Raw genomic sequence first — 27,520 nt, 5'->3', positions numbered from 1 at the left:
GGTATATGCAGCAAATGTGACATTAAAATATGTGCTTATATTATATTATATTATCATGTTTATTCTATAACAACTTTAAGCAAGTCTACAGGGAGTTTGGTCTCATCACGTTGGACATCAATAGCGTAGCTCCTTAGCAGCTAGCCAGCTAGTTTAAATAACGTTAGCTATGCTGTAATGACACCTGTTAAACTCACCTCAACCTGTCTTTTACATTTTAACCCACCATGGGCAATAGAAAAGTCACTGTTGCAAACAGTGCAGCGGGCAACACTGTCATTATTTTCGAGGTCAACTATAAAGCCCGCCCACAGTGAAAACTGATAGGTCTACTTAGCAGGGGTCCCCAACATTTTTTGCACCACAGACCGGTTTAATATTGACAATATTCTTGTGGACCAGCTGACCGGGGGGGGGGGGGGGGGCAGGGGGGGGTGTTAATCACGATCGGAATATAGGTGATAAGTCAATAGCATCATAACATTTTAAGTAACGTTTAGATATTAAACACACAGCGCATATTTTCCCCGTATGAACATATAAAATCATTGCAACACACCAATATCGCTGAATCAGTGCAAGCCCTGGGCTTGTTTTCCTGCAACAAAACAATCCCATCGAGGGGTGATGGGAGATAGCGATATTCGAAGGGGGTTCCTTATGTCCAGTCTGTTCCGCAATTTAGTTTTCGTTGCATTCATTGCAGAAAACTCCGCTTCGCAGCAATATGATGTTGGAAATGGAAGCAACGTTTTCAGTGCTTTCGTGGCTATCTCAGGATATTTAGCCTTGAGCTTGATTCAGAATGCCGGCAGAGGTGTTATGTCAAACAAACTTTTCAGCCGCCGTCATTTGCAAGCTCGAGGAGTTGATCTCCTTCCCGCGCTGACACGGATGACGTACGGGTAATGACCTCGCGTGCGTTCAAGTTCAACAGTGCATGACAGGGAATGAGGAAAGGTGCAAATGACTCATATCATTTCATATTGCCAAATCATATCGTTTCCTCGTGGCCCGGTGGTTGGGGACCACTCTTAGCACGAAGGAAGACCAATCAGGATGCTCGCTCTCCCTCTCAAAAAAATCTATTTCCGGGGTATTGTACATAATTTCTGGGCGTCAGGGAGCCACTATCGATATGTGAGAGACTCCCGGATCTTCCGGGAGAGGTGGGATGTCTGTTATAGGCATAGAAACAATTGTTTACGTTTCTAATACTGAATGGCCGAATACAAAGTCAAATGAGGGAAACAAAATTGCAGCATCTTTAGAAATCATTAGGACTGACCTGCAAAGAGAATGGTTTTATTTAAGTTGTAGTAAATGCCTAGTTACTATAACATGTGTTTATTGTTCCTCATGGTTGGCAATAAACCACTGCATCATCATATTCAATGGCAGAGAACCATGGTGAAGGATACATCGGGTAAATAGAAACTCACTTCATTAAAGTTGGCATTCTGGGTCTGAACCAACAACGAGCAAAGAACATTTAAATTTAAACAATATAGATTGCGCACACAAAAAAAAAACAAAATCTGATCTAGGTTTGGTCACTTTCTTTTCCCCTCCCACGGTGCTTCACTGTTTTGCAAAACAAAGCAAGTGAAACGAAGTTAAACGAAGAATCTGTTTCCCTGTCCTGATGTACAAAACCAAGTGAAGAGAAGCCAAGTTCTCACACTGTTCTGAGTTCACTCCACTACCATTCAATATTTCTCAAAAAACTGAACAACCAGTTACACATTCTCTCTGTGTTGCCCAACTAGCCAATTCAATTGCCTTCAATAGTGGCTACAATGTTAACATAACTAATTGACTGCATCTTGAAGCAACCAGAGGATCTTCATGACATAAATAGAGAACTACATTCATTTTAGTTGAATAACCACAGTACCCCCTGACTACTTTGATCTACTAAACTGGGTGAAGCTTCCAAGCTGACTGGTAGCACCTACATCTACTATAATGACGTGGTTGGAGATGTTGGTCATGGCTAGAATTAACTTTAGCCTGAGCAAGGACCTGGACCCAATCGCCACAACAGCTCTACAGAGGATACAAGGTCACTGGCTCTCCACTCTGCGTTGGAACACCTAGTTAACAGCAAAACCTGCCAGGCTGCTATTTACTAATTACAGCTCAGCATTCTGCACCATCATCCCCTCAGTACCAATCATTAAGGTTCAAATCCTGTACCTCTGTCCCTCACTCTGCAACTGGATCCATTACTTACTCAGTGGGAGACCAGTTAGTATTGATCTGTAATAACATCTCCTCCTGACTGAGGATTGCACAGGTGCACTGCAAGGGTGCATGATTACTGCACTGCTCGACTCTCTTTACATTCATGTTGATGTCTTCTCATTACTACCGTCAGGGAGGGGAAACCAAAGCCTACATTCAATGATTTAGGAACAGCTTTCTGTCGCCATAACAGGAAATAGAGTTCCCCTTCTCTTTACTTACTAGCCTCCGTATCTTAGTACTGAACACAAGTGGGACAAGTACTGTATTTGCCCCTATACCACCGCCCTCACCACCATTCAGAGCCCAAACTAGTCCTTCCCAAATGAGAAGACACTTTACCTGCGAATCTGCTGGGATTGTCTACTGTATCTGGCGCTCCTACTGTAGTCTTTTCTACATCAGCGAGACCTGACGTAGATTGGGGGATCACTTCATCAAGCACCTTCGCTCCATCTGCCACAAAAGGCGTGATCTCCTGGTAGCTGCCTATTTCAACTTGATTTCCCATTTTGCCATGTTGGTTCATGGTGTCCCCTGCTGCCACAATAAGGCCAGTCTCAGGTTGGAGGAGCAACACCTCATACTCTGTCTCGGTAGCTTCCATCCTGATGGCATGAACATCAATTTCTCCAGCTTTTGGTAATTTCTTTCCCTTCCCCTTTCTCTTACTTTCCATTCCCCAAACCAGTTCCCCCACTCAAGCTTTCTCTTCTTCTCACCTGCCCACCGCCTCACTCTAGTGCCTCTCCTCCTTTTTCCTGCGATCCACTCTCCTCTCCTGATAGAGGGCTTCTTTTCAGCCCTTTACCCCTTCTACCTAGCACCTCCCAGCTTCTCACTTCACCTTTCCTCCCCCACCCACCCACCCTGCCCATCATCTGGTTTCACCCATTACCTGCCAGCTTGTACTCCTTTCCTTCACCCGCCTTATTATTCTGGTTTCTTTGCCCTTCCCTTCCAGTCCTAACAAAGGATCTCAGACCAAAATGTCCACTGATTACTCTTCTCCATAGATGCTGCCTGATCTGCTGAGTTCCTGCAGTGCTTTGTGTGTGGTGCCGCTTCTTTCCCTCCTTCATCGGATTTCTGAATAGTCCATGAACACTAACTTTTTTCTCCCCCACTCGTTTGTACTTTAGAGTAATTTTATACATTTGAAATGTACTGCTGATGCATTGTAACCTAGCCTGACAACTAGGTGAGCCCAAAAGAACCAAGTTACAACTGAGGTTGGGTTAAAAGGAATTAACAGTGGGCTAGGGATGGATTAGAATAGGATAACTCCTGAATATAAGCACTAAGTGTTCAATTTTGGAGATGATTGGGCTGCCTGTATACATGTCCAAAGTTCAAAGTGAATTTATTATCAAAGTACATATACGTCACTATATACAACTCTGAAATCCATTTTCTTGCAGGCATACCCAATAAATCAATAACGGAATAATAGCCACAATAGAATCAATGAAAGACTGCACCAACTTGGGCATTCAGCCAGTGTGCAAATACAAAAAAAGGAAATAATAATAAATAAGAAACCTGGAAATCGCAGGAAACACAGGAAGAAGTTCCAATGTACAGGTTCAGTGGAGCCTGACAGAGTTTGACTAGAAAGGCGGCTCAGGTCCAGTGCAGTATATAAAAGTGAACAGATTTAGACTGCGTTCAGATTAACTGTGGTCAAGTATAGTATTGGTTTAATTTTACACCTGAGTGACTGCTACACGTGGGCAGCAACTTCCTCGTCTCAAAAATCAGATACTGGGCAGGATGCCTTTGTACTCAATGCCGTGATTTTGTTAACCTTTGAGCATGGCATGCATCTTTCCTCTTACTCCTAACCACAAAGATTTATGGCTTATTGTGTCTGCTGTACCTGATAGCAAACATAAAAAACTCTAATTGCTTACCTAGGGAAAGAATATTGCTCCCACCCACCAATAAACATCACACCAGCAATAAATCTCAACCATGCAGGATTAACACCTGAATTTATTTTGTTTTAAGAGTGCTGCACGTGGCTTTCAAACTGCTGTATAAACTAAAACCAAATTCTATTTGTTTGAACTGAACTGATTATGCATTAGACTGACACCATGAATCAATGCCTAAAAATGGAAGAGAAAAAAAAAACAGTAACTTTTAAAACTGGATAAATTTTATGGAGCCACGGGGGTAAGATATTGGATTTCTCTTTCAAATTTACTACAAACTTTCAGTTCTAGTCCACCTTCCAATTTTATCCCTTCACCAAAATAGAATGTGTTACTGGATCACCAGGAGACAAATTAAACCAGCTACTATAACTTTGCACCCTTTGGAAAATTAAGACTCTAATTTAATATTCACACAATATTGGGAAAATAATTTAAATGTTCTGAATTATTTGCTAAAATGTTCTGCAAAAGATGGTGATAGTAAACATCATAGTTTGTAGAGATTAAGCAGTAGGTAGTTTACATTTTAAAGTACAAATCTTTAAATGGAAATTGAAAATGTAATGGATTAAATGTTCAAGCCAAATAAAATCACTGCAGTGAACTATTTATATTCAGTGACTCAATGGCAAGCATGCGTACTTGAAAATCTACCAAGAAAAACAGATCTGGAGAAGTTCCTTTCTTCCTCCAGTTTGCTCAGACAAAATGAATTGTTCATTTTATATTTCCTCTGAAAACACAAAGCTAAGTTACTGCAGTATCCATCCAGTTCAGGTCCAGCAGGATACGTTGCAGAAGCAACACGTGACTCACAGTCGCTCACAGCATTGAACTTCTTCAATGTTGTCTTACAATGTGACTTTGACCATTTCTGGCGAATGTCTCCATTGCTGTGAACTGGCCAGCTCTTCCCAGACAAAACCACCACTGCACCCTCCAGAAACAGTTCACTGCTCCCCGTTTTAAGTTCTCCCCGCCCCAATCCTACAAAAGATGACAGCAATGGTGGGACCATGGGAAAGAGAAGCAACTGCCAAACATTTGCGGCTGTGATTCTGACAAGAGCAGCATTATTGCAAAGAGCTACCAAGCAGGAAAATATGCATCCTCCACCACCCCACCCCTCAAGGGAGCCAGAGGAAGGGAGTCATTTCCACTGCTCACTCTATTCAGTTACCTGCTTCAAAACAAAGTATGAAGAGAGGACCTCCTTGGTCGTGGATGGAGTGGTGGATGCCAGGAGGTGGTACATTAGTTTCACAAGAGGCTGAAAGACTTTAGAAAGATATGGCAATGCTGTGGGGAGAAACCTACTTTGTCAGTAGAAGTGCACTGTAAGGTGCCAGCCAGTGCTGTTTTTGAAGGAAGCTATTTTCCCTTCAGTGTAGCAGAACATTACCACAGAGTAATGTGGTAAATTGGATCAGCAAATTTGCTGATGATACAAAGATTGGAGGTGTAGTAGACAGTGAGGAAGGTTTTCAAAGTTTGCAGACGGATTTGGACCAGCTGGAAAAATGGGCTGAAAAATGGCAGATGGAGTTTAATACAGGCAAGTATGAGGTATTGCACTTTGGAAGGACAAACCAAGGTAGAACATACAGGGTAAATGGTAAGGCACCAAGGAGTGCAGTAGAACAGAGGGATCTGGGAATACAGATACAAAATTCCCTAAAAGTGGCGTCACAGGTAGATAGGGTTGTAAAGAGAGCTTTTGGTACATTGGCCTTTATTAATCAAAGTATTGAGTATAAGAGCTGGAATGTTATGATGAGGTTGTATAAGGCATTGGTGAGGCCGAATCTGGAGTATTGTGTTCAGTTTTGGTCACCAAATTACAGGAAGGATATTAATAAGGTTGGAAGAGTGCAGAGAAGGTTTACAAGGATGTTGCCGGGACTTGAGAAACTCAGTTACAGAGAAAGGTTGAATAGGTTAGGACTTTATTCCCTGGAGCATAGAAGAATGAGGGGAGATTTGATAGAGGTATATAAAATTATGATGGGTATAGATAAAGTGAATGCAAGCAGGCTTTTTCCTCTGAGGCAAGGGGAGAAAAAAAACCAGAGGACATAGGTTAAGGGTGAAGGGGGAAAAGTTTAAAGGGAACATTGGGGGGGGGGCTTCTTCACACAGAGAGTGGTGGGAGTGTGGAATGAGCTGCCAGATGAGGTGGTAAATGCGGGTTCTTTTTTAACATTTAAGAATAAATTGAACAGATACATGGATGGGAGGTGTATGGAGGGATATGGTCCGTGTGCAGGTCAGTGGGACTAGGCAGAAAATGGTTCGGCACAGCCAAGGAGGGCCAAAAAGCCTGTTTCTGTGCTGTAGTTTTTCTATGGTTTCTAACCTGAGCTGTGGTGGTCTCAATATTCCAGATTTTCAGAGATGATCCTCATGGAATTCTGGAGATGGGCAACTACCACTGTGAAATTGCTCCTGAACCAAGTAAATGGAGAAAAAACGATGGATGCAGATTCAAAGTGATGGGCGTCATGCAAGGAAAACAAATTTTCATTGCTCAATAAAGCATAGGCTGGAAATGACTGGATCTGACTGCGTGCAGTGGTGGTGGAAACACAAAGCACAGTCAGAATCAGATTTATTATCACCAGCATGTGTTGTGAAATTTGTTAACTTAGCAGCAGCAGTTCAATGCAATACAGAGTATAAAAGAAAATAAATAAGCAAATTGCAGTATATGTGTATTGAATAGATTAAAAACCGTTCCTAAACAGAAATGATATATATTAAAAAAGTGAGGTAGTGTTCACGGGCTCAATGTCCATTTGGGAATCGGACGGCAGAGGGGAAGAAGCTGTTCCTGAATCACTGAGTGTGTGCCTTCAGGCTTCTGTACCTCCTACCTGATGGCATTTGAAAGAGAATTGGACTGGCACTTGAGGAAAAGGTAATTTTCAGGATGATAGAGAAGTTAAGGAAGGGGCAATGCAGTGGTTGGAGGATATGAGAGTGACTCTTAATTGTTATGCAAGTCCAGGAATTGAATGGTTTACACTTCCATTCTGTGTCATTGTCCTCACATTTTCTAAGAATGGAAACCCAAGCAATTTGGAAATTCACATGAAAATGTAAACAGCCAAAACTTAATTGCAAAGGAATGACAAGGCCACTACGGACTAGAGAGAGCCACTAGCTGGGTGCTTTGCATACACTTAAAAATATTGAATTGGTTTATAATTGTGGTTAACACAACAAGGCTTCAGAGCACAATAGTTCCCTGAATGCAAAGCATTCTAATGTTCCAGCGATTCAGCAGCTTAAGTAGGACATTGAAACAACATTGAAACAACATTGAAATCATACCATCCCCTAACCAAACCCTGCCCTTCACAACCTTCTTTCAAAGATTTTAAGACAGGGAAAACAGAAATTGTGTTTTGGTTGAAAAGAAAGACAAGAAACCAGTAGTTATTTCCCCAGGGTGCCTGATATTCAGTTCCAGTGATACCCCCTCCCCCACCTCACACAATTTTGGAACTATAGATCCATCTTTCCAGACAATGTAAAGGTGATCAATGGCTATGAAGTTTCCACTCTGGAACCATAAACTATATATGCTGAGGTTCTGTTCTTCAACCCACAAAGGGCACAGAAGTTATAAGTGAAGTTTCAGCAGCAACAACACCATATCAGTATGTGCTCCCATGTTAATCCTGCGACTGTTCTAATGCTACTTTCCAACAGGAGCTGAGGATACAGGGAAAAGGCAGATACTTGGATTTCGAACATTATCGGCCATAACTTACTGATGCTGGAAAGTAAGGCCGAAGCTTGTAGGCAAATGCCAGCAGCGCAGTGTAAAACCCACCAGCATTTAGTCCCAGTCAGTACGAGAAATTTGAGGCTTTCTGACAAACTGGCAGAAACCCACTACCACATATCACTGCTGTGTTCTGACTCTGGACTTAACTTGAGAGCCCAACGGCAGAGCACAGTCATGGTATTATGCTCGGAAATCTGCTCACCAAGAAACAGGGACACTATTCATTTGAATGGGGCCGGGGTGGGGGTGGGGGGTATGCGGCCAGTGAATGGCTGCAACTGGGAAGGATATTACAATTAACATAGGTACGAATTAATTTTTAAAGCATCTTTAAACAATAGAACATGTCTAAGTGTTCAATTCATTTACTACTTTTAAAATAAAAAGGCAATTAAAAAAAATATTGGATTTGAATGCCTATGAATGCCCTTGATGATTACTGAAGTCTGAGGGCATAATTTTGTTGTCCAAGTGCTTTTCTCAGCTCTCTCATGGGCAGTGCCTCAGCACAATTTGCCTTGTCCTTCTACCAAGCCTCACTGTTCCGAACTGGGTGTGACAACAGCAACAAAATAGAAACATCTTCAGTCAGGACCAATGTCATTGAGCTTGAGCACTTCACTGTTGCCCCAAGTTCTGGCCATGGTCTCTATTTAGGTTACAGATATAGTTGGGACCACATTGGTGACTCTTTCCCCATTTATTTTTTCCCCCCAAAATTAAAAGAAAATTAAATCACAAATACAAGGCATGGTTACGATGCCTGGAGCATCAAATTTACTAGCAATAAGTAGAAAACGCTGTTTATTTTTATTTCTGCATAGATTAATTGAGGAGATAAATACAGTCACCAATGGTGTGGTAATGGCAGCTTGCCCTGGGAATTATGAATATAGTCCTTGGATCAGACCTTAAATGGTAAACAATTTGATAGTTAAATGAATATTGCCAGCCTAGAAATTGTGTCATATGTGTATTCCTGCATATACTTAAAAACAGAGCTAGGGAATACCATCGGTTAGTTAAATCATTTTCTCATCTGAAACCTTAATAAGGCAGATTTACAAACACCCGCTGCCCCCGGACACACACACACACACACACACACACACACACACACACACACACATTAAAATAGTAAACTTATGTCATGCTGCAATGTGTTTGCTCAAAAATACCTTTATGGAATATGTGAAATTGTCCATAGGCATTCTGGGCACAATGCCCACCACCCCCACCCCTTCACCCCCAAGCAGCCACATGACATCATGCAGCTTAAATATTCAGAGGTTGTTTATAGCTGTTAAAATGAGGTTGAGGATTTTAACAAGCACATCTCTACCAAGATGTTTAAAATTGTTCCCTCAGACTATCTGAAATTACATTATACGTAACATTTAATCAAAAGTTCTGAAGTATTTACTTACTTGCAAAGCTGCAAACATCATCATTTCCTCCTCTGTGCACTCGATTTCTTCTAGAAGAATTGACCATTTAGCTTGTTCAAAAAGCTGATTGATTCTCACTGCATCGTACTGCAATTTCAAAGAAAAACAAAACTTCAAGAATTAGCATATCTTGTCTAAATGTGTACTCTTGCATGCCAGCTAAATAACTCTGTAAGTTCATTATTATTAAGGTTTCTGTGGTTAAAGTATTCATACTACTTCAGTTACAAACAACAAAAACAATGGCATTGTAAGTTATGTTTTGTATGGGAATTGGATTATTTTCAATAATATCTCAAGTCAAACATTGCCCTGTAATTTTGAGGATTTATATTCAAATTCTCTATTTCTGTTTTAATCTGTGTAAGGTTATAGCAAAAACTGAGAAAGCTATAAGGGCTTAGATAAAACAAATTCATCTCTGTAATCTGTATGCCCTGCATTTGACAGAAATGTATTCTTGCTTTCTTTTCTGCCATGATTAAATATTTCATGAAAACAGTAATGTGCTTGGAAGACAAATAACTAAAACACAAAAGTAGGTCTGATGACAATAACTCAAATTCTCTCTGCCTCTCCCACAGATGCTTTTCAATCTGTTGAGCTCTGCCAACATTTTATGTTTGTTGCAACAGAAAGATAGAGTGGTTTGATTAGTAATAGAAAATTAATCTGCAGCAGTATTGGTTTAATTGGTTTTTGTGCTATGCAGCCAGATGTCTGTCATGGGTTTTAACAATGATGAAGATTTAATTATACATTTCACTGAAACAAGTGAAGTTAGCACAAAACTAGTTTCAATCAGTCTTTCAGTTACATTGAAAATGTACATCACATGTCACTGCCCTATATAAAGCTTTAAAATAGTTTTGAAGTACATAATAAATGGCTCCTCAATACGTTAAAACAACTTACTTTTGGATTTAAATCAAAGAAGCTGTAATATTTGAATCTGAGCAATAACACTTCATTATCTTTTACGTCCTGCTCCATCAGAGACCTTGATGAATCTAGCCATCTACAAGAAAATATACCAAGTTGAAATAAATTGATGCTGGTATGAATTTCGTACTTGAAAGAGAACAGAAAAAGTACAGAAGGAAATACTGATGCTTACCCTTTATTAATCTTCGCTTTATCGAGTAGTGACTGTGGCTTGAATAGCTGTGCCAAAATATCGGGAGAGGTGATTGGCTGGCTCACAGCAAGAACACTGGGATTGCCTTCTGAGAGAGGGCTGTCACCAAACCAGGCGGAGGTTGGAGAAAGTGGACTACCATCTCTTGAGTCATAAGTTGGTGTCATTGTTTTGCTGTACAGTCCTGGACTTGAATAAATACTCCCTGATAGAAACAGTATAATATAACTTTCTTCAACTAAATGTCACTTTTAGTTAGCAAGATGGATAATTGCAGAATAGAGTTACATACTCAGAACAGGAATATCAAAAATCAAAAAAATAAATACAGTACGAATATCTGAACATGACACAACAATGCATTTTATTATAAAAATCAATAATAAATTGAAAGCTTACCTTTTGACGGACCAATATAAAGAACATCAGAGCCTACAGGAAGAGGAGGAAAAGAGGAAATGAGAAGGACAGGACAGAGCACAGGAAAAGGCAGGGCATAGCGTGGAGTGATTAGGCAGAGCGAAGAGTGATCAGCAGAGTATGATGACATGCTTAAAGAAATCAGTGACAGGAACAATCATATAAACACATTTATCGTGACCCGTCATGAAGCTGGCTGAATTTTAGTACTACTAGTATCAGCATGGGTGCTACACATTTCAAGCAAGCGAATGAAGCAACTGATGAAAAAGAAATTCAATACGACAAAAGCATTTGAAATTCAAATATTTACTTTGATTCTTCTTAGGCATCATATTTCATTCATCTTAAGATGGCTCCAGATATAACATTCTTCCATATAACTATAATGCCTTTAACATTTTCCACCTACTAAATATTTTTGTTGAGTGAGAAGGGAGAGATTGATTTACAAACAGCGGGAAAATTACAACAGATTAAATGATTTTTATATTTGCTATTACTTTACAGTTTTATGCCTAAAAATCTAAAAAGAGATGATGTTCTTTTAAGGCAATTATGGCTGCAGTATCAATGCAACTAAAAGTTTCCTTTCTTGTATCATCAAATTACTCAGTAGCCCAATTACAATCTTCTCACCATTTTGTTGATGCTTTGCTATAATTTTTCTAAATTTTGTTTTGTAAAGATTCCTATTCCAGTTTTTCCACCAAAATTATATTTCAGTTCACGCTTTCTGGGGATTCCTTAATTTCTAATACGATCAAGAATCTTATATTCCAGAAATAGCTTAGAAAGTCACTACTGGTGCATCGATCTCACAGGAGAGGGTAGGGTCCAGATTAAATAGATGCTGATAAGGAACACTTTACCTACCTCTTTGAGAAGATAGCTGGGCTTCCAATCAACCTATTTCCAGAAACTGCAATCCTCTTGGTTGAAATATTACTGCCAGGAAATTTCTCATTCACTGGTCTAAGATTTTGACATTGCTCTTGATCATTATAGTGCAGGAAGGCAAGTAACCATTTCAGAGCAGATGTGTCGACTTTTGTGGGGTTCCCACCAGCTGGATTCTGGAAATTTTCTGTGGCCGTCTTTACTATAAATTGCCTGGTTAGTATTTAAGACTGAGTTTTAAGACTTTAGGGACTCCAGTCAGTCAGACACAGGTTTTGTCTGAATTCACTTTAGTAGAATTGTCCAAGGTACTATTTCCAGTTAAAGTCAATGGGATCACATTCTCCAAATAACTACTGAATAGGAATTTTTAAATTGATAGCTCTATGACACCTTTCCAATGCTGCTGTCATTTCCAAAAATTAAATTACATTTTTAATATCCACTGTTAAAAATATGAATGATTTCAACTTTAATTCACCGATTGTACTGACTGTAACACAAGTGGCTCATTAGCAAGTGTTCTTGAGTGGCAAGTAGTGCTCTCTTCACACAACTGCGAAACAAGGATCCATTTGGAGAAATCTTTCAACCATTTTCCTGGACACTCAAATGACATTGCCTTCATCAGCTGAGAACTTGACCTCCTTCCCCCCACCCCAGCCTACTCCAACATGTGAGACCACATCAATGACCAGACACTTAATAGCAAATTCTTGGTAAATTCAGTGACTGCAGCAACAGTTCAGAGGACTCTACGGCAATGGTTGATCACCTGGCTTCCCCAAGATACTTTACATCTACAAAATAGAAACCAGAAACTTGAAAAATACGACAAATGACTTGACAAGTGTAGTTGCAACATCACAGGCTTGATTTTACCCAGGTCAAAGTAGTCCACTTAACTAATAGCCCATCCATCACCTTAAATATTCCCCCTTCTGGCACTGCCTAGCAATGCAAACCACCGACAAATTACAACACAGCAACATGGCAAGTCATCTTTGACAACTTCTCCCAAATACAACCTCCATTACCTAGGACAAAGTCAATAACCTTAGGTGACTCGGTCATGTAGGTAGTTGGCATGGCAGTGTACTGGTTAGCATTAATGTTCTACGGTGGCAGCAATCAGCGATAGCATTCAACCCGTGTGACAGCATGGGTTTCCTCCGCGTGATCTGGTTTCCTCCCACATTCCAAACACATACGGTTCAGCTTAGTAAGTTGTGAGCATGCTGTATTGGCTCTGGAAGTGTGGAGACACTTGCGGTTGCCCCCAGAACATTGTAAAAGACGACGCAAATGATGTTTTTCACTGTATGCTTTGATGAACGTGACAAATAAAGGTAATATTTAATATTTTTAGCATCTCTTCCAAGTCGAATACGACTTCCTTGCCAGGAATATTCTCAACAGTGCAACAGCAAATCCTCACGATGAGTGTTGAACTGAAGTGATCAAAGTTTCCTGGAGATGTTGTAGGTTCTGGAATTTACAGCCAAACGGGAACCAAAGTGCTTCAGAAACACAGTTTATTGTGCAGTATCTGTGATGGGGGGAAAGGAATTGTCGACTTTTTGGATCAAGACACAGGAAAGGGCTGAATAATTTACATTTTTACTAACAAAGAACTTCCATCCCCACAGAAAATGAAATAAACAGTTAAATTACAATTTAATTTAGACAGGATATATCAGCCTTTGATTGGCTTGAATCCAAACTACAAAAAAAGATGGTTATGAATTTGTCCAAAATCATCTGAGGCATATGATTTGCTGCTCATGACTGTACACAGTTTGTTTCATCTAATCATCTGCAAGAAAATTCCAATTCATTTTGCATCTTGGAAAGAATTGCCAGCACAATACCTCAGCTCTTGAAATCAAACCATCTTCCAGCTACCACGCAACACTCTATTTGAGTGAAAAGTGAGATATAAGAAAATGCCGATATTGCAATGTGGAGCAAAAAAATCAAAATGCTGAAGGAACTCAGTCAGTCAGGCAGCAATTATAGAGGCACAGGGGTAGTTGACATTTCAGATCAAGACCCCACATCCTGGGCCAAGACTGTACGGCAGAGATGGTCAGTGTATAGCCTATAACTGTGTGGCTAAGCATAGCTCCAATGCCATATTCAAGTTTGCTTATGGACACCACTGTTCTTGGCTGAATGAAAGGTGGCGATGAATCAGCATACAGGAGAGAGATTGAAAATTTGGCTGAGTGCTGTCATAACAACAACCTCCATTCAATGTCAGCAAGACTAAAAAACTTATTATAGACTTCAGTTAAGGGAAACCAGAGGTCCATGAGCAAGTCCTCAGAGGATCAGAGGTGGAAAGTGGGAGCAGCTTTAAATTCCTGGGTGTTACTATTTAGAAGGGCCTGTCCTGGATGCAGCATGCAAGTGCAATTGCAAAGAAAACATGGCAGTGCCTCTACTTCCTCAGGAGTCTGCAGTTCAGCATGATATCTAAAAACTTTGACAAACTCCTATAGATGTGTAGTGGAGAGTATACTGACTGGCTGCATCATGGCCTGGTAAGAAAACACCAATAGAAAATCTTACAAAAGGTATTGGATTCAGCCCAGTACATCATGGTAAAACCCTCCCAGCCATTGAGCGCATCTACATGAAACGTTGCTGTAGGAAAGCAGCATCTATCATGAAATAGCCCTGGCACCCAGATCATGCTCTCTCCTCACTGCTGCCATTGGGTAGAAGATACAGGAGCCTCAAGATGCACACCACCAGGTACAAGAATAGCTACTACCCCTTAACCATCAGGCTCTCGAATCAAAGGAGAAAACTACACTCACTTGTCCCATCAATGAAGTGTTCCCACTTTAAGGACTCTTCATCTCATTAGCTCATGTTCTTGTTATTTATTGCTATTTATTTATATTTGTATTTACACAGTTTGTTGACTTCTGCACTCTGGTTGACCTTTCATTGATCCTGTTATAGTTACTATTCTATAGATTTGCTGAGTATGCCCACAGGAAAATGGACCTCAGGGCTGTATACGGTGCCATATATGCACCGTACTTTGATAATAAAACTTGCTCTGAACTCAGAGAGGGATGAGTTAGGCAAGATCTGGCAGTGTTAGGTGGAATGATGCACAGATGAGTTGATGGGCAAGTGGAGTCAGCTGCGGGGGGTTGGGAAGGGGAAGAAGGAGGGGATTGACAAGGGCTGGAATGTGAAAAATGGGGACAACAAAAGGCTGCAGATTCTGGAATCCATTAAGGAAGGTGACATGGAATCAGATATGGGAGGGATGATGGGCAGATGGAACCAACTGAGTCATAGAGCCAGGTTCATACACCATGGAAGCAGGCCCTTTCACCCAACTGGTCCAAGAGACCAACTGTTAGTTTCATTCGTCCATGTTTGGGTAATTTCCTTCTAAACCTTTCTTACAATCTTTCCAGTAGGTGAGGGGGGTAGATCAGATGAAGGTAGAAAGGAACAAATAGGTGTGGATACCTTTCTGTCAACCTACTCAGTTTCCTATTCCCCACCCATGGGGATTCCATCCATCCATCATCCCTCCTTACCTGGAACCATTCATCACGTGCTCCTTATTCATAAGATTCCAGAATCTGCATCTCAGATTCCAACCTTCACCCTCCTCCCTCTACCCTAACCCCAGCTCCATCTGCCCTCCTCACCTAGCTTCACCTATTACTTTCAATATTTACCTCAGCCCTTCCCTGTCTACCTCCCCTCTACATTCGATGCAGAGTCTTGACCCAAAGCACAGACCCCGCTCTACCTCCAAAGATACAGCCTGACCAGCTGAATTTTCCCAGCAGATCGATACCTTGACTGAGAGCTTTGTTGCAGAACTCCTATCACATTACTCGTGTTGCCACCAATTCTCTTTCACCTTCCCAACAAAAGAAATCACAAGGGAGACATCCTTATCCGAGATGCCAAGGCATCCAATGCTCCCTCAGCACCAACACCTCCCCTCTTCCCTCCTCCAGTTAAACATGTGGATAAACAACACAGGATACCAGATACATCCTCTCCTTGCCCTACACCTGCCATCCACACCTCCACATACCAACTGCTACTGTCCTGATCTTCACCTCCCCCAACCCCTACCTTCCACCAAATCCCCAGTCATCATGGACTCACCTTCACTACTGAGCATGTGAGAAGGGCTATGGGGAAACTCAGACACGGCAAAGCATTGGGACCGGATGGTGTGAACCCCAAGGTCCTGAAACAGTGCACTGAGCAGTTGTGTGGAGTTCTCCAGTGCATTTTTCAGTCCGAGTCTCAGCCTGGAAATGTGTGGTGGCAGTACTCAAGAAATCGTAAGTCTTGGGGAATGACTACAGTCCTGTGGCCCTGACCTCACACATCATGAAGACCCTAGAGAGGCTGGTCCTGGCTCACCTCAGACCCCTAGTCAGATCAGCCTCGATCCCCTGCAGTTCACCTAACAAGAGCACACTGGAGTTGATGATGCTTGTCTTCTACCCGATGGACAGAGTCTACTCCCATTTCAATAAGTGGGGCAACAATGTGAGGATCATGTGTTTTGTTTCCTCAAGGGCCTTCAAAATCATACAGCCCTCATTGTTGAGGGAAAAGCCCCATTCAATGCAGATTGGCACTTCATTTGTATCCTGGATAATGAACTACCTGACTGACAGACCACAGTTTGTGCAGCTTCAGAGCTGTGTGTCAGACATGGCTCTAAGCAGCACTGGTGCCCCCACAGGGGACTGTATTGGCTCCATTACTGTTTACCCTGTATACCTCAGACTTTAGATACAATACTGAGTCATGTCATCTGCAGAAAGTCTCTGTTGACAGCATTAGTTGGGTGTATAAAGGGACAGGAGGATGAATACAGGGCCCCGGTGGAGCACTTTGTCAAATAGTGCAAGCTGAATCATCTGCAGCTCAACATCAGTCAGACAAAGGAGATGATGATTGACTTTAGGAAGACTAAGCCTGCACTGCTTCCTGTTATTATTGATGATGATGACCTACAACTACCTGGGGGAGCACCTGGATGACAGATTCTACTTCCTGAGGAGACTAAGATCCTTTGGAGCATGCAGGCCTCTCCTTCACATGTTCTACCAGTATGTTGTCACCAGTACAATCTTCCATGTGGTGGTGTGCTAGGGCATCATCACGAGTGATGCCAATAGGCTCAATAAACTGATTAGAAAGGCTGATTCTGTTATAGGAGTTAAACTGGACACACTGGAGGCTGTGGTAGAACAAAGGACCCTTCAGAAAATCCTGGCAATTCTGGACAATGTTCCTCACTCTCTGCATGCCATCTTGGCTGAATAGAGGAGCACATTCAGTAATAGACTAAGACAACTGTGCTGCTCCAAAGAGCACTATATGAGGTCATTCTTACTCACGGCCATAAGGCTCTATAATGTCAACCTATAGCTGGGGAAGTGATGATCCCCCTCCTGTTAGACTGTTTAGTGTAACCTGTTTTTTAACTATTCTTCTTACTTCTCTTCTAATATTATACATCTGTGAACTTGTAATGTTACTGTGACACTGTAATTTTCTTTGGGATCAATAAGTATCTATCTATCTTGCACAAATGTAAATGGAATGTTCATGTGGGCAACTTGCCAACGCATGAACTTCCTTCAAACAGAACAAATCCATCACATTGCTCTCCCTATTTCCACTCTCAATATCTAAATTGCCAAATCCAGACCATCCTATTCTCTGTACCAGCTGGCAAGTTGAAGACTAAGAAACCAACTTAAAATCATTCCCATGCCTGAAAATTGAAAAATCGTTTAATCTTCAAAATTATTCAAACTCCTTTCAATAGAAATTAAAATACAGATTTGTTTACACTTAATCATACAAATGACGATTCAAGATATTACTAACTTAAACAATCAGAAATATGCCAACTACAAATACATTTCTTTCAGAAGAGCGCAGATTTCATTAGATGCAAAATATGCCATTTACAACACAACCACCACCACATCCTTTTGTTTTAAAAGTAAAAGAGGTGCTGGTAAGTTTTCTACAGCTAGCTGCAAAATATACCATGTCACTGATGAAACTAATGTGCTAAAATGTCAGACTGGTACATAAGAAAGCTGTGCTGAGAAAGAAATTAAGAGGGCATAATGGCCTTCATGACCCACTTCAAAGTAATACTCCAGCATATCAGCAAGCATCAGGATAAATACAGATGGATCTGCAAAAACCAATTTGGATGAGAGAAATTGCTGACCCAACCAAACTTCTTCATCCAGGAATATTTTATCTATTACCATGATACTTCTAGCCCACCAAAGAATATGCAATTGTTTCTTAAATGCTTATAAGATATGCCGATCAGGGATATGTTGATCACTGTTGATACGTGGCCCTAAATTATCTCTTTTGAATCGGTCTCACATTTCCATTCCCTGTCTCTTTCAAATATTTAACTTTTTGTGTTGTTCCAAGAAATCGTATGTGTTTCTTTTCTAGCGACAATTCCGTCCCCAGTGTAATCAGGAAGGAGACTTAAAACTATCAAATTCCTGCATTCCCCAAACCTCATTGAGAATCAAATTATACAGTAGCTCTAATCTGCAGGATTCTTTTAAATGAAAAGACATGGATTCATTTTCACTGCTTCCTTTCCTTCATATATTGTTCCCAACTCTTCAAACTCACCCTCATTTTTTGTTTGACGGTCTTGTACTTTCATCAAGAAGCAAGTGTTTCTATTGGCAAAAATGCCTGGTGCAAGAGGACACTGAAGGGAAGAGATTTGGTTTGTGCAGCCAGTTGAGATTACAAACTGTGCAGTCCAATTGTTTTAAGGAAGTAAAATAAATTGTAATTTTCAAAATAAAAGTAGGTTTTTAAAAAAGGATAAATACTCAAGTTGCTGATTTCTGGGAGAATGGTGTGGTGATAGCAGCTTGATCGACTGCTACCTTTTTGATGAAGGCCCTCTCACATTACTGTTTCAATGCAGCAACAGTACATGCCAAATTTGGAGGACCACAGGGGAACAAAATTGATGGTTCTTTAAAGAGAGTCAGTACCGTTTGCATCCTATCATTTTTGTAAATGAGAATGGTTTGGGTGGCTGGCTAAATCATCATATAGCCAGCATGCACAGACATTGTAAAGGAGAGTGGTATTTGACATTGCAAGTAACTAAGAATCAGACTGCATTCTCTTTAAGTTGCCTGAGGTTGTGCAATAGAAAATCTCATGTGGCTAGTTCAGAACATTTAGTGCAAGCATTATACTCAAAATGAATGCTAACACTGCATTTGCCTGCCTTACCACTGACTCAAACCTTAAGTTAACCTTTAGGGAATCCTGCGTGAGGATACCAGCCCCCAAAATCCCATTGCATCCCTGATCTCTGAATTTTCCTCTCCATTTAGAAAATAGTCTACCTCTTTATTCCTTTTAGCAAAGTGCATGACCATACACTTCTCTATACTACACCCCATCTTTGCCACCTCTTTCTTCATTCTCTTAATCTGTTCAAGTCCTTCTTGCAGACCTCTGCTTCCTTAACACTGCCTGCCCTTCCACTTTTCTTCGTATTGTCTGCAAATTTGGCCACAAAGCCATCAATCCTGTCATCCGAATCAATGAGATACAGAAGCGTTCCCAAAACTGACCCCTGTGGAATGACACTAGTCATTGGCAGCCAACCAGAAATCATCAGTCAAGATGGATGGGAAACAGAAAACATGGAATGCAAGGTCACTTTGCCCGATTTCTTACACTGGATTCCGTTATTAAAATGGACATTTGGAAATTCATATAAAAGGGAAATTATGTTCAGCAAATTAGCTGGAGTTCCTGTTACAAACAGAATAGATAAAGGGAAAAGAGCGATCTCTTTGGATTCCTGGATGATAAAAGGATATCATATCAAAGGCCTTGCGTACAGCAGATGGTGCACTGGGAAAATGTGAGGTTATCCACTGCAGAGGGATGAAGAAGCATTTCACCTAAAGGGAGTGAAACTATCAGGTATTGCAGCACAACAGGGTCCTGGTGCATGAAACAAAAGGTTGGCAGGCTGGTGAATCAAGTGATCAGGATGGGCAATGGTCAACATATGAACATTAAGATGGGGATGTTTTGATGAGACTTCACAGGATGCTACGGAGGATGTGCCTGTGATATCGTGTACTTTTAGCCTTCACACTTAAAGATATCCTTGCATTGGAGATTTGCAGGGAAAGTCCACTGGCATGATTCATAGAATATAGGGCTAGACATACACTACAAAGAGAGGTTGAAGGTCTCTACTACTAAAACCCCAAGCACAAACGTGATTAACAACCACAATTGGTTGTTAATTCTACCTGCCACCATGTCCCCACTAAAGATTACATTTAATCTCCCTGATTGTTCATTGCAATTCTAATTTACCAGATAGCCCATCCATAAACTATGAAAGATGCAGAGGCTACACTGCCAGCAACTAAATAACAGTGGAAAGGAATGCAGCAATGTTTTCAGCCATGTCCAAAAACACAGTCTATTATCACCCATATAATGCCACTGACATCAGAAGGAGTTAGGACAGACAACAGGACAACCTTAACTTTACTTTGGAAGCACAGACTGAGAACTTCTCTAACATTAAAACAAACTTTGAAGCTGGAATACAATTAAAATTTGCATAGGTATCACTTTTAACGATAACAGATCATGCATATGAATTGAGTTTTATCAGAGCTTTCTCTGATTTAAATGAAAGATTAGTTTGTAGCGATGTGCTACACACAGAGTTAGAAATAACGACACGCAGTCTGTAAGTCGCACTTGAGACTAGTTTATTCAAACTTTGCGGCGCTGGCTTTTACGCAGTTCCGTTCCCGCCCCCTCCGGGTGGAAATGACGTCAGAGGTGCATTACAAAAGTCTCTTCCCGCGCGCGGACTTTCTCCCCTTGCTGGTGAAGAAGGCAGCCCAGCACCATTTTGGGGCTGGCCTCTCTGCCGACACGTGCGCCATTTTGTGAGCCCGTTCGCCTGCGTAGAAAGTGGGTCACCACATAACCGCCCCCCCCCAGAACCGGTGATACACCCCCCAATGTCCACAGTCTGGATTGGTCTCTGTTTGGGCGGTCTCTCTCTGCGCCGCAGTGCCTGAACCTCGACCGGCTGCGCCAAGTCCACATGTGCCAGTTTGAGTCGGTCCGCTGTGAAAACCTCCTCTTCCCCACCAATGCCCAGAACGTACGTGGACCCATTGTTCCCGATCACCTTGAACGGCCTCTCGTACGGCCGCTGTAGCAGTGCCCAGTGTGCGCCCCTTCGTACAAATACAAACTTACATTTCTGCAGGTCTTTGGGTACGCAAGTCGGGATCTGTCCATGCTGTGAAGTAGGTACGGGGGCCAAGTTGCCGAGCCTCTCACGTAGTCTGTCCAGGACTGCTGCGGGTTCTTCCTCTTGCTCCCTTGGGGCTGGTATGAACTCTCCTGGGACAACCAGGGGTGCGCCATACACCATCTCGGTCGACGAGGTGTGCAGATCCTCTTTGGGCGCTGTGCGGATTCCGAGCAGGACCCAGGGAAACTCGTCCACCCAGTTAGGCCCTTTCAGGCGGGCCATGAGAATTGACTTCAGGTGACGGTGGAAGCGTTCCACTAGTCTGTTCGACTGTGGGTGGTAGACAGTTGTGTGGTGTAGCTGCGTTCCCAACAGGCTGGCCACAGCCGACCACAGGCTGGAGGTGGACTGGGCGCCTCTGTCAGAGGTAATGAGGGCTGGTATCCCGAAGCGTGCTACGCAGGTTGCAATCAGTGCTTGGGCGCAGGAATCGGCGGTGGTGTCGTTGAGCGGGACCGCCTCTGGCCATCTGGTGAACCAGTCTATCATAGTTAGGAGGTACCGTGCTCCTCGCGACACTGGCAGGGGCCCCACAATATTCACATGAATGTGGTCAAACCTCCGGCGGGTGGGATCGAACTGCTGCGGCGGAGCCTTGGTGTGCCGCTGCACCTTGGCTGTTTGACACTGCATGCACGTTTTGGCCCATTTGCTGACCTGTTTGCGAAGTCTGTGCCACATGAACTTGCTGGAGACCATCCGGACAGTTGTCCTGATAGATGGGTGCGCCACGCCATGTATGGAGTTGAAAACTCGCTGCCGCCAGGCTGCCGGGAAGATGGGGTGAGGTTGGCCGGTAGCCACATCACACAGGGGGTCCTCTCACCTGGGCCTACGAGGAAGTCTTGCAGCTACAAACCCGAGACTGCGGTCCTGTAGCTGGGCATCTCGTCTGCCTGCTGCGCCTCCGCCAGTGCTGCATAGTCCACCCCCGGGACAGGGCCTGGACAGCTGGTCTGGAGAGTGCGTCCGCCACAACATTGTCCCTTCCCGAGACATGCTGGATGTCCGTCGTGTACTCGGAAATGTAGGACAGATGTCGCTGCTGGCGGGCTGACCAGGGATTGGACACCTTCGTGAATGCGAAGGTCAACAGTTTGTGGTCTGTGAACGCGGTGAACGGCCTGCCTTCTAAGAAATACCAGAAATGCCGGATTGCCAGATATAGTGCCAACAGCTCCCAATTGAAGGCACTGTACTTGAGTTCGGGTGACCGTAGGTGCCTGCTGAAGAACGCCAGGGGTTGCCAGCGCCCCTTGATGAGTTGCTCCAGCACCCCACTGACTGCTGTGTTGGATGCGTTCACTGTGAGGGCGGTTGAAACGTCTGTTCTGGGGTGCACTAGCATCGCGGCATCTGCCAAGGCTTCCTTGGCTTTAACGAAAGCGGCCGCAGCCTCTTCGTCCCAGGTAATGTCCTTGCCTTTACCCAACATCAGAGTGAACAAAGGGCGCATGATATGGGCTGCTGAGGGGAGGAAGTGGTGGTAGAAGTTCACCATACCAACAAACTCCTGCAGGCCTTTGACTGTATTGGGCCGGGCAAAGCGGCAGATCACGTCTACCTTGGCAGGCAGAGGTGTTGCCCCGTCTTTGGTAATCCTGTGGCCCAGGAAGTCGATGGTGTCGAGTCCGAACTGTCATTTGGCCGGGTTGATCGTGAGGCTGAAATCACTCAGGCGGGAGTAGAGCTGGCGGAGGTGGGACAGATGCTCCTGATGACTACTGCTGGCTATGAGGATGTCGTCCAAATAGATGAACGCAAAGTCCAGATCGTGTCCCACCATGTCCATTAGCCGCTGGAATGTCTGTGCGGCATTCTCCAGGCGGAACGGCATTCGGAGGAATTTGAACAGGCCGAACGGGGTGATGAGTGCTGTTTTGGGGATGTCTTCAGGGTGTACCGGGATTTGATGGTATCCCTGGACAAGGTCTACTTTGGAAGGTTTGCTCGGAAACCGTTCAGGTTTGCTGCAAAGTCCTGTATGTGCGGCACGGGGTAGCGGTCTGGAGTTGTAGCCTTGTTCAGTCTGCGGTAGTCGCCGCATGGTCTCCAGCCCCCGGCTGCTTTGGGCAACCTGTGCAGGGGGGAGGCCCATGGGCTGTCCGACCGCCGTACGACCCTCTTGAACTCCTCCTTCGCCAGGCAGAGCTCGTCCGGGGGGAGCCTTTGTGCGCAGGCTTGGAGGGGTGGTCCCTGGTCGGAATGTGGTGCTGTACTCCGTGTCTGGGCATGGCTGCTGTGAACTGCGGTGCCAGAACCGATGGAAAGTCCGCCAGGATTCTGGTGAATTCGTTGTCAGACAGCGTGATGGAGTCCAGGTGTGGGGCCCGCAACTTGTCTTCACCCAGAGAGAACATCTGGAAAGTCTTGGCATGGACCAGTCTTTTCCCTTGCAAGTCGACCAGCAGGCTGTGAGCTCGCAAGAAGTCCGCCCCCAGGAATGGTTGGGCCACAGCGGCCAGTGTGAAGTCCCACGTGAACTGGCTGGCGCTGAACTGTAGCTGCACTGTGCGGGTGCCGTAGGTCCGAATAGTGCTGCCATTTGTGGCCCTCAGGGTGGGTCCCAGCTCCCTGTTGTGGGTGTCATAACCCGTTGGGGGTAAGACACTGATTTCTGCTCCGGTGTCGACCAAGAAGCAGCGTCCCGACTGTTTGTCCCAGATGTACAAGAGGCTGTCCTGGTGGCCATTCACCGTAGCCATTAGTGGCGGCTGGCCCTGGCATTTTCCAGGAACTTGCAGGGTGGGCGACAATGGCGGGCTTCTGTGCCCCACCGCTGGTGGTAGGAACACCACTGTTCATTGGCCTCCTCACTCCTGCCTCTGGGTTGTGTGCGCTCCGTTGCCGGGCCTGGACTGGCCTGCTGTTAGGCGCGTGGCTTGGTAATCTGTCCAATGGACACCCTGCTCTCCCTCTTGGCTTTCCACAGCACGTCTGCCCAGGCCGCCACCTTCCGGGGTCACTGAAATCTGCGTCGGCCAGCAGCTGATGTATGTCCTCGGGCAGTTGCTCTAGGAAAGCCTGCTCAAACATGAGGCAGGGCTTGTGTCCTTCAGCCAGAGCCAGCATCTCGTTCATTAATGCTGACGGCAGCCTGTCTCCCAAACTGTCCAGGTGCAGCAAGTGGGCACCTCACTCACGCTGTGAGAGGCCAAAGGTCCCTATGGGCAGCGCTTTGAATGCTGCATATTTGCCTTCTTCCACGGGTGACTGTATGAAATCCTCAACCTGGGCAGTTGTCTCCCGGTCAAGGGAGCTCACCACATAATAGTAACGCATGGAATCAGAAGATATCTGCCGAATCTGGAACTGGGAATCTGCTTGGTCAAACCACACGTGTGGTTGCAGCGTCCAGAAAGTTGGCAGTTTTAGCGAAACTGCGTGAACAGATGAAGAGTCGATCATCTTTGGTCCAAATCCCGTTTGGACTGTCGGGGTCACCAATGTAGCGATGTGCTACACACAGAGCTAGAAGTAACGACACGCAGTCTGTAAGTTGCACTCGAGACTAGTTTATTCAAACTTCGCGGAACTGGCTTTTATGTAGTTCCCTTCCCGCCCTCTTCGGGCGGAAATGATGTCAGAGGTGCATTACAAAAGTCTCTTCCCGCGCGCGGGCTTTCTTCCCCTTTCTGGTGAAGAAGGCAGCCCAGCGCCATCTTGGGGCTGGCCTCTCTGCTGACGCACACAGCATTTTGTGAGCCGGTTCGCCTGCATAGAAAGTGGGTCGCCACAAGTTCACTGTATCCAAGTTTATTGCCGATACCAAGTGGGAAAGTAAGTTATGAGAACAGAGGGGTATAAATGGGTTGAGCTAATGGGCAAAAACTATAATAGCTGGTTCAAAAAAAAATGCAAATGAATGACAGTTTGACTAATTTGGCAAGCAGAATAGAAAAACAGATTATTTAAATGGTCTTCAAAGTCACTGTAGTTCCTTGTTCAAGAAATACATTAAATTACAGCCAAGTAATTATAGATACTTGCCTCAAATGCAAGACAATTGGTAGACAAGAGTGGTAAGTTACATCACCGTTGTATGACTGGTGAAACCACACTTTGACTATCAAGCAGCTAAGATTCATCAGATAATTTCAGTTATAAAAGGGTTACTATATAAATGAGAAAAGAGTATACTAATTTACCTGTAACATTGGAGCTTAAAAATGGTAGCCTTATTGTTACATACGAGATCTCGAGAAGATTCAACTAGGAATGTGTTAAGAAGCTGCTTCCCATGCGGTGGTGATGGTGATGGGGTGCGGCGGCGCAGTTAAGTGTTTTAAACACTGGTTACAGTTTCTGAATAGGAGTTCCAGCTTTCAATACCAAGATGAGAAGTAATTGCTTCTTCCTTAAAGGGCTGTTAATCTTTGGAGAGCAGTGGAAATTGGGTTACTAAATATACTTGAATCTAAAAAGATAGCACTTCAGATAAGATGGGGAAATCAAGAGTTGTGGGAACAAGACAGGTGTTGAAGCCAAGTTCAGATCAGCCATGAACTTAAGCTCAGGGGCTGCATGGCTTGCAATCTTTTCCTTAGCTTCAAAACCTTTTCTTATTATGTAATGATTTTCTAGAATTCATTTTGCACATTTTCCAACATTTTAATTTCTCTTTTGTAATTGCACAGTTGTCTTCTGCACATTGGCCTTTTGGGAACAGTTTTTGATTCTATTCTGTTTACTGTGTATGCCCTCAAGAAAATGAATCTCAGGGTTCTACATGGTGACATATATGTTATAAGTTTACTTTGAACTTTGACAATGATGCTGACAATCCAGAGCGATGTCTGAGTATTTGTCCACAAATCATTGAAGGTAGCAGGAAAGCTGGATAAGTGTGGTTAAGGCAGTGTGCAGGATACTTTTATCCTTTGGCTCTACTAGTAACAGGCAAGGGCAGAGATGTTGTGCTAGAACATACAAAACATTAATCTACAGACAAAGTGGTGGCTAGTTCTCGTGTCCACACTGCAAGTACGATGCAACAGCAACAGTAAGGGTGCAAAGGAGAGACAGGAGGATGCTGCCAATGCTGGACAATTCTAAAAATTACAAGGAACCATCAAGACTGTGGTTACTTTCTTAGCAACAGTAGAGATGCAGTGGGGGAAGGTAAATTTAAAGGTGTGTAAACTATGAACGGTCTCGGTGGAGTAAGGTCCCATTTTATTTAGCAGTGGTCAATACCCAGGTGGCATATATTTACATTAAATCCATTGATTGGAGGTTGAGAATAATTATCTCACTCAAAATCCATTGTTGGGCAGCATGGACGATGGACCAAATGGCCTCCTCTGTAGCATAAATTGTGTCTTGCAAGAATCTTCTGTCTTACGAATTCTAACCTCAGCTGCAGCTCTAATGAAAATGGTAATTATCAGTCTCAGGCTACGTCCGCACTACGCCGGATAATTTTGAAAACGCCGGTTTCGAGTAAAAATGACAGGCATCCACACTAAGCATTTTTCAAAGTATCTCCGTCCACATTAGATGGATATTTGGGCGAATCTCCTCCTACTGGGCATGCGCAGGACACACAGAAAACAAGTGAAAAGGAAACGATATACTTGGTGCGCGTTTGTCCAGTTACAGAGTAGAAAAACTTAAAAGGACTTGCTGTTGGCTCTTGCGCAGGAGGACTTAAAACTAAAAAAACAAATACTGCAGCGTATGGAGGCAACTGACAGGGAGTTCACGGACAGTATGACCCAGCTGATGACGAACACTGAAAAACTAACTCTGTTGCATTAATAAAGCACCTTGTTAAATGTATAAAACGTCTGCATCAGTGTTATCTTGTATTTCCATACAATGTTACATTAGGCTGTTACACATCTATTGTCAGAGAAGTACTTGCATAAATAGGTAAACCACCTTCATACAAGCAAGGACAGAAAACAGGGCGAAGTGAGTATACTTATTTATTCAGTAAGCTATGGGTCAAAGTATTTGGTGAGTACATTTCTAACCCTCCTGGTTTCAGTCTCGTTGCTGTCTGTTCTGAAATTGTTAGGTGGTTGCGTTCAAGAAAACAACGAAATGCCGCGCTGCGGCTATCTGTTCCGGCACGTCATGACAGCGTTTTAAAATAGTCAAAAAAGCTCACTTTACAATTTAACTCTCACGCCGTTCACACCGACTGCGCGTTATAACAGCTTGTGCAGTACCAAGCAGAGGCAGTAAAAGCATTGTTGTTGTGGTGTTGTCATGACAGCGTGTTTAAATCTCTCCATC

At 43.4% G+C, this 27,520-nt stretch overlaps 1 protein-coding gene across 7 annotated transcripts in view; it reads right to left on the bottom strand.

Moving 5' to 3' along the window:
- The window catches only part of fermt2 (FERM domain containing kindlin 2), a 157,023-nt gene that overhangs the window by 48,823 nt on the left and 80,680 nt on the right, over positions 1 to 27,520 (bottom strand). For 5 of the 7 annotated variants that reach the window (XM_072268790.1, XM_072268830.1, XM_072268780.1 and 2 more), the window contains exons 5-8: positions 10,966 to 10,998; positions 10,546 to 10,771; positions 10,344 to 10,446; positions 9,408 to 9,515 (exon numbers count right to left, since the gene is read on the bottom strand). In XM_072268790.1, coding sequence (XP_072124891.1) covers positions 9,408 to 9,515; positions 10,344 to 10,446; positions 10,546 to 10,771; positions 10,966 to 10,998 — 470 coding nt within the window. The remainder of the gene's footprint in view (positions 1 to 9,407; positions 9,516 to 10,343; positions 10,447 to 10,545; positions 10,772 to 10,965; positions 10,999 to 27,520) is intronic. The other 2 variants (XM_072268814.1, XM_072268824.1) reach the window with 1 other exon arrangement.

This window comes from Mobula birostris, chromosome 1, assembly GCF_030028105.1.
Source record: "Mobula birostris isolate sMobBir1 chromosome 1, sMobBir1.hap1, whole genome shotgun sequence".
Classification (NCBI taxonomy): Eukaryota; Metazoa; Chordata; class Chondrichthyes; order Myliobatiformes; family Myliobatidae; genus Mobula; species Mobula birostris.
The sequence above is the reverse complement of the archived record's forward strand: the minus strand, read 5'-3'. Positions and strand labels throughout refer to the sequence as shown.